A 7,130-nucleotide genomic window follows, 5' to 3' on the forward strand; every position below is an offset into this window, starting at 1 on the left:
TTTAAGACCGAGAACATTTATTGCATCACTCAACTATTTTCGTGAATTTATTTTACTCACTGAAACACATATTTGAATTTTGCGTGATGGTTTTGTGGTTTCACTCGTGTTCAACCTTTATGAAGGGAGCAGAACTTGTTGTCCACATCTCCTGTTTTACAACTCATTAACAGAATCCTCTGTTTAACTGTTCAAAGCTCATCAGATTGTTTTGTGCATAATTGTGACTTAAAGAGGTTCAGACACATTTTATTAGAAATCAATAACCTTTTCATGCAACAGTTTACAGCAGGCGGTTTCATTGATTTTTATTTTTTTTATTTTTTGGCTCAGATTTAACAGATGCCTGTGCAGCAGCAGTTTTCATCTTCTTTAGAAGATCCATGACCAGAACCTGCATTAATTTAAACTCCAACACTGAAGACATAAGACAAACCTGGAACTCTGGTTTGGAAAATTAAACTTTATTATCACACAATCAGATTTATTATTTTAGAGATCAGTTCTTGTTTTCAGATCACACTGGAGCTTTAAAACTGGTCATGTTGAAGACTTGCATTAAGGCTCTTTCTGCAACATGAGAAAACAAAAAAAAACATGGGAGTATTTAGGCTTCAGCAGCCAACACTCTTGCCCTCGCCCTCTCCTCTCTGTAGCCTTTGAGGAGCTGGTTGATGAGAGTCAGTTCATTCTCCTTCTTCACGGGATAAAGAGGTGGAAACGGGTTGCCTTTGTACTCCAACACGGCCATCTGGGCTCTGTCCAGGTTCTCTCTGTTGGGGATCCGGGCCATCCGCGTGTAGCCGGTTGAATGGTTTTCAAAACGCGGAGCGAGGACTTTGAAGAGCTTCGGGACGAGATCCTTTTCCTGGAGAGAGGGAGCAGGAGGGAAACTTCAAACAAACTGCTCTCCATTACGCAGCTTTTACCTCCACAAGGATGAAGAGAGCTGCAAACGCGCACCGTGAGCCAAAAGCTGGCCATTTTCATCGCCTTCCCATCTGTGTCTCCTTTCTTGGCATAGTCGATCAGCTGGGAAGATGAAACACAAAAATATCCACAGTCAGAAAGACTTGACGTGTAAGGAGAATTCAGATTGTGCTGCATGATTACATTTACAAACAGGTAGCAGAGTTTCTACACGAGGTTCAACCAGACTTCAGGAGAATCTGCAGGATTACTAGAAAGCTTTACAGAAGCCCAAAGCCATGCAGGCTTAAACACGGAGAAAACCCGGGACAGACGAGGCTTAGCTGGGCCAAATTTTATCATTTGACTTCTCAATAAGTAACTGACATATTTTAATAAGTGTAGATATATTATTGAACAACTTTCCTGGTTTAATTTAAATTTAAAATATAAATGAGCAACTTGTTTGAAGACTCTGAAGAAAATCAATTTATCAGTAGCTGCTGAACAGTCTGTGCAATATTTGAATAGATGTCTGAAAAACAAAACAAAGCAGTGCAATTTTAGACACTTAAATATATACAATGTTGTTGCATTTTCTAAAGAGATATTGTTTTCTCAGCAGACAATATAGCATATATTATATAACAACTCTGTAATAAAAAATAAATTTTACTAAAAATTAGGCACAGGGGAGCCTTAACCTTTCGTTTGGCTGATCACACTAAGGAGTGAAAACAGCTGATAGTTGTCGGATTCAGAGCTGTGTGATCCGTTTATTGATGATATGAGGATTACAGAGAGAAATCTGTGGAGAAGGACATTATTAGCATCAGCAGCAGCTAAGAGGATACATGTTCAAATATCCTCAGGGCAAAAAAAAAAAAAGAGTTTGGAGTTTAGGCCTATGCAGGAGCTCCACCTTCTGGGCCTGCTTTAAGCTCAGTGGTGAGAAAAGTTGGAGAGATTTCACCAAGTCTAGCAGAAACAGAAACCGCCTTGAGTAGGCAGAAAGCTTCCAGAGATCATTGACGAGATCAGCGTCACACCATCACTGTTGGCGTCTGTTAGTAGTTGGTGTCAAACTGTCATCAAAGTGCTGTGCATAAAACGCACCGAGCAGAAATCTGAAAAGGGCCTGCAGAGTGTTTTAAGCTCTTTGAATATTTCTACTATATGCTGTTTGCAGTGGTGGAGAAAGTACTCAAAAAATGTACTTAAGTAAAAGTACAAATACACAGACAAAAATGTACTCAAGTAAAAGTACCACATTAACATTTGTACTTMAGTAAAAGTAAAAAAGTACTGGCTTTTAAAAATACTTAAGTATTAAAAGTAAAAGTACTTGCTTAATGCATTACCTAATCCCTAATACAATATCATTAAGTGTACCGATCGTATTTAATTTTAATACATCAGTAATGTGCCATTTTTATGAACAATGCCACAGATAAAGCATGTTTTTATTGTATTTACTCTGTAACATAGTTTAGACTTAGATATGTGATTCTATGCATCAGGGATGGAAACATCTTGTCTCCTGTCCTAACATAACATGAACTTCACTTTTTTGCCACTAGTGGCTTTTATTTTGAAAGAAATCCAACATAAAGGGGAAAGAAGGTGGGTGGGAGAGGACAGGCAACGGAGGAACCACGTAGCAGAGTTGTAGTCAAGACCACCTACCCAAGACCAGCACCCCGCCCTACGTGACAAAAGAATTAAGTTTTACCTATCAAAATTGCTTCTCAAATTGATCTTAAAGATCCACATTCCTATAAAAAAAAACTAGATATTAAATACTTAGAACTGAATTAAATTTAATCAGTAAAGATCCGTCCAGAAGAATCGCATCGTTTTTGAATGTCATATCACTATATTGCTGACTTTGGTCACAGCGTTGTCCCATATTTGCAACACCTCCACACAATAATTCAGAGCATAAGTGACAACTTTTTTTCATCGCAGATGCAACATGTGTCTCTGTACAGCTAGCTTTGCTAGCATCACGTCCCCGGAGCTTACCTTTCTTTAAGCTTTCCTTCTAAGTGACGCTAAAAGTTTGACAAAGTTCCCACCGTCTGTGAAAGCGAAGCGCTGCTTATTTTACATGTCGCCATATCTATGATGTATGCAGCGCTATTATATTACTGACATTAGACAGACACCTTCTCCCGCTCAGAGGAAACCACTGCGCATGTCTGGAGCTCAGCGTGCGAGTAAAGGTGGAGCCGATGGGTGACAACAGACACTAAGTCACGTTATTGCTGGGATTTTACGGCGCCACCTTAAGACCCTGAACTTCACATTTTAACGGAAAAAAAGAGCAACGCGACTTGAATGAAACGAGTAACGCGACAGTTTTGTAGAAATGTAGTGAAGTAGAAAGTACAGATACTTACTGTAAAATGTAGTGGAGTAAAAGTAGAAAGTACCCATTATTAAATCCACTTAAGTAAAGTACAGTACTGGTTAAGTAAAGTACACCACTGGTTGTTTGTTAAATGAAAAAACAATCGAAATAACAGCATTTAGCAGTACAATCTGGAAAAATAAAGACATTGTTATCCCTATACTGATGAAACAAGCAGTTTACATCGATATAAAAAGATATGCAACCTTTGGTCCTGGCTCTCTCACATTAAGTCAAATAAACGTTTCCCCATTTTATGTCACTTAGAGTTTAATGAAATTATATCTATTTGTTAAATGCCAGAATTCGGTATAATTGCTTTTTAAACTGTACGACTTGGGTCAGACATTTTTTGGTTATTCTTCCCTTCCACAAAGTATAAAATATGTAATTATTTAAAAAAATATCATTAAGCAGAGAGAAATGAACAAGAATATGAAACTTTTAGGCTAATTTAGTAAGAAAGAGTTGCGAGTCTAATGTATGGCTTCAATTGAAGTTAATCTGCATTTTTAAATAACTGAAAAAATAAAAGGCGTATATGAAAAAATTTTCCGTCTTTTTAAGCAACTGTATATTCTAATATGTGGAAGCTTGTAAAGGAGATCATTTTAACCTAATTTGCTGGAGAGCTCCAGAGAAACAAGTCAGAGTTGAACTGAGCCATTGCTTCTGTCTGATCGGGAGAACCGGGCCTCCCCCTGCCAGCCTTCCTCACCTTCTCGGCGTAGAAGCGGACTTCATCGGCTCTGACCTTCGTGGTTTCTATCCTCTCATGCCGAACCAGTCCAGTCAGGATGTTCCGCAGCATGTTGATCCGGGACTCCGGGCCCAAGCCAATCCTCCTGGCCACCCGGCCGTGGGAGATTAGCATCTGCAGTGTGAGGCGCATCGCGTCCCGTGGGTTCCACTACACTAAAAGCGTCCACGTTCAACAAAAGTTATCTATAAAAAAAAAAAAAAAATAGCAAAAAATTACGCACCTAATAGAGCGAGCGAAGTGCTGCGTCAGTCTGCCTTTTACGAAAAAAAAAGAGAGGACATTAACATGAAAAAATATCTCCGTTTGCTACGGTAACTTTACTGTCTTTGACATTGTCTGTGCGTCGGCGAGAGTGTCCGACCTGCTCACGAAACTAGGAAACCATGGTTCCGCTGAACCATACGTAATAAATATAAACCAGGGATGTCAAAGTCAAATACACAGAGGGCCAAAAAAAACAAATTTGCTACAAGCTGAGGGCCGGGCTGGTTTAATGTTTATTAAAACATATTGAAATGATTGCACATAGCCTATTGAACCAAGACCTAACAGAGTGTATTATTTAACGATTAAATGAATAAAGCAATATTTTGTTATGGCTCTGTCAGTAACTTCAAGGGAAAACATTTTTCAAGAGGCAAACAGCAACAAATTTAATTGTTTTTAAAAACAAAATATGTTTCTTAATATCAAGATAGATGCATAAATCAAAGTGCATGCATTATAAACTGAAAATGCATTACTGTGCTGCTCTATGATCCTACCGATCACTGCTTTCAAATAGTAAAGTAAAAAAATAAATCAAATCAGTTGTATTCTTTCTCATGGCTCTTATCTGCAATTTTACCTGAATCCATTCAACTGAAAAATAAATACAATAAAATAAAATAAAATACAAAAATATATGGCACACAGACAAAACAATACTTCATTCAAAGAAAAATCACGTCTTGTAGAAACAAATGTAAAAATTTAACTGAAACTTATAAACTGAAAATACGTTACTGCTCTGTGATGCTCACTTGTCTGAGGCTGAGCCTGATACTTGGAGGTGTCTCATCTTTTGTACAAGTTCATCAATGTTCGGGGTGAGGCTCTGAATCAGCTCATGAGCTGATGAATAATGAAGCCGTTTGGGCGCGCTGTAGTCACTTCGCGGGCTACCGTTGCATTATGGGAAATGTAGTGTTTGCAGGCAAAACACGAGCGGGCGGCTCTGGCTTGCGGGCCGGTTCTCATAGTAATTAAATATCATTCAGGGGGCCATAGATAATTGATTTGCGGGCCGGATGTGGCCCGCGGGCCTTGACTTTGACATATGTGATATAAACCGACGTTGACTTTTCAAATGAATGAATGAACAAATGAATGAAGGAATAAATAAATAATAGAAACAGAGTGTATTTCTACTTATATTACTTAGTTTATTATTTTCGTACATCTATTGAATACATTGTGTAACTAAATTAAAGTATTATTTAGTAAAATATAATATTGCACAGTTAGTAGCAGCATAGGAAGAATTTACCACTCATATCCATGCTGGAGGAAAACAAATACAAAAACAAAAAAACGAAATAAAAACCAGTTGCTTATTTTCTGTCTCAGCATGAACACTGAAGTGAATTTTCTCCACACAACCTGAACTCCTAGGAAACAGCTCCCTGCTGCTCTGCTTTACACAACTGCTTATTCCCCATGTAAGGGTTCTGGAGAACAAAGAAATCCTATGTAAGTGATTAGGATACATTTCAAATAAACAGTGTATTTAAATTTCAAAGGAAGTCTCTAAGCCCTGACAGGACTCCTTGCTTCATTCGACATTCAGCAGGGAAGCATAACATCAACATTTTTCTCAGTTGATATATTTCTAATAACACTATGGAGATGGAATTCACATCAGGTGTCTGTAGCAATCCTACCCGACTCCAATGATACCAAAAAAAAAGCAAACAAACATATATTTGTCTATTCTAGACGTTTTATTTTTTTCCTCTAAAAGTAAATGTTGTAGTGGTGTGCTGAATTTTCTTTAGACTGCTCAGTCAGAAATCTTTCTCACTATGACTGGTTATCTTTCAACTTAACAATTATCCACTACTTTCTGATGGTCTACCACTTGAAATCATAAACAGGAAAGCAATGGTATGTGAAGTTTTATGTATAATAAGTGACTTGTCACATTTTAAAATTAAATGACAAACCAAGAGTTTAAGCTCACAAACCGCCAAGATGATGACACCTGTTGATATCTTACTCTGAGAGCTACAAGAACAAAATGACATTCTTCTATTTCTACAGCCCTGGAGTTCTTGGAGCTTATTCTAGATACATCATTTGAGCAGAACATTGTTCTTGAAATATAAAGTGGGTGTGAGGCAATTGGGGCAACCTATAAAAATGTCCTTTCCACATTTTGGACTTCAGTTCTTGTCAACTATGCCAGTGAGAACGTTGTTCCTGAAGCAATAAGAAATGTCTCTGTTTGTGTGAGTATGCACAGGCCTGAAGGATATGTCTTTATAAAAGTAAAACAAAACATAAAGAATATCAAAGAGAGTTTATTAATTTTTGTATGGTTTTGCTTGATGATGAAAAATGTTGCAAAATCTCCTTATCGATAGCATATTAGAAGAAATGCAGCAGTGTTAGATGGCTGTGGAAGAATCCAGTTTAGTCCCATGGCTCAATACAGCTAACTCAGTTTTTTCTGGTTACTTTGTAATAAAGTTATTTTACAGTAATAATTGTTCTCCTACGGTATTAATAAGAAATGTACTGATTTTTAATATGATTTTGTTTTGCTGTGGAATCATAGAGGTGTTTCTAGCAGAACCAGTGGAAAATTTTCAGCATTATGACTTTTGTTATGTCAAGAGAATCTGAAAGCTGTGCATAAAATGTGGGAACAACAACATGTAGGAAAAGAAAGGCACAATATGACATGAAACCAAGAGGATATTAGGTTATATGATTTATTTATTGGTGTCAAAGTATCTGCATGGTGTTCAGGATGATGGTAGACAAACAGCAGCGTTAGATGGC

General features: G+C 37.5%; 1 protein-coding gene across 1 annotated transcript; it reads right to left on the minus strand.

The window, feature by feature from the left end:
- Positions 1-443: 443 nt before the first annotated feature.
- Positions 444-4,455, minus strand: mrpl17 (mitochondrial ribosomal protein L17). Its single transcript, XM_008431258.1, has 3 exons — positions 4,041-4,455; positions 964-1,032; positions 444-868 (listed from the first exon to the last, which is right to left on the minus strand). The coding sequence occupies exons 1-3, from the start codon at positions 4,212-4,214 to the stop codon at positions 608-610; spliced, it is 504 nt and encodes a 167-aa protein (XP_008429480.1). The 5' UTR covers positions 4,215-4,455; the 3' UTR covers positions 444-607.
- Positions 4,456-7,130: the final 2,675 nt, after the last annotated feature.

The sequence above is a fragment of the Poecilia reticulata genome, linkage group LG16 (assembly GCF_000633615.1).
Source record: "Poecilia reticulata strain Guanapo linkage group LG16, Guppy_female_1.0+MT, whole genome shotgun sequence".
NCBI classification, from domain to species: Eukaryota; Metazoa; Chordata; class Actinopteri; order Cyprinodontiformes; family Poeciliidae; genus Poecilia; species Poecilia reticulata.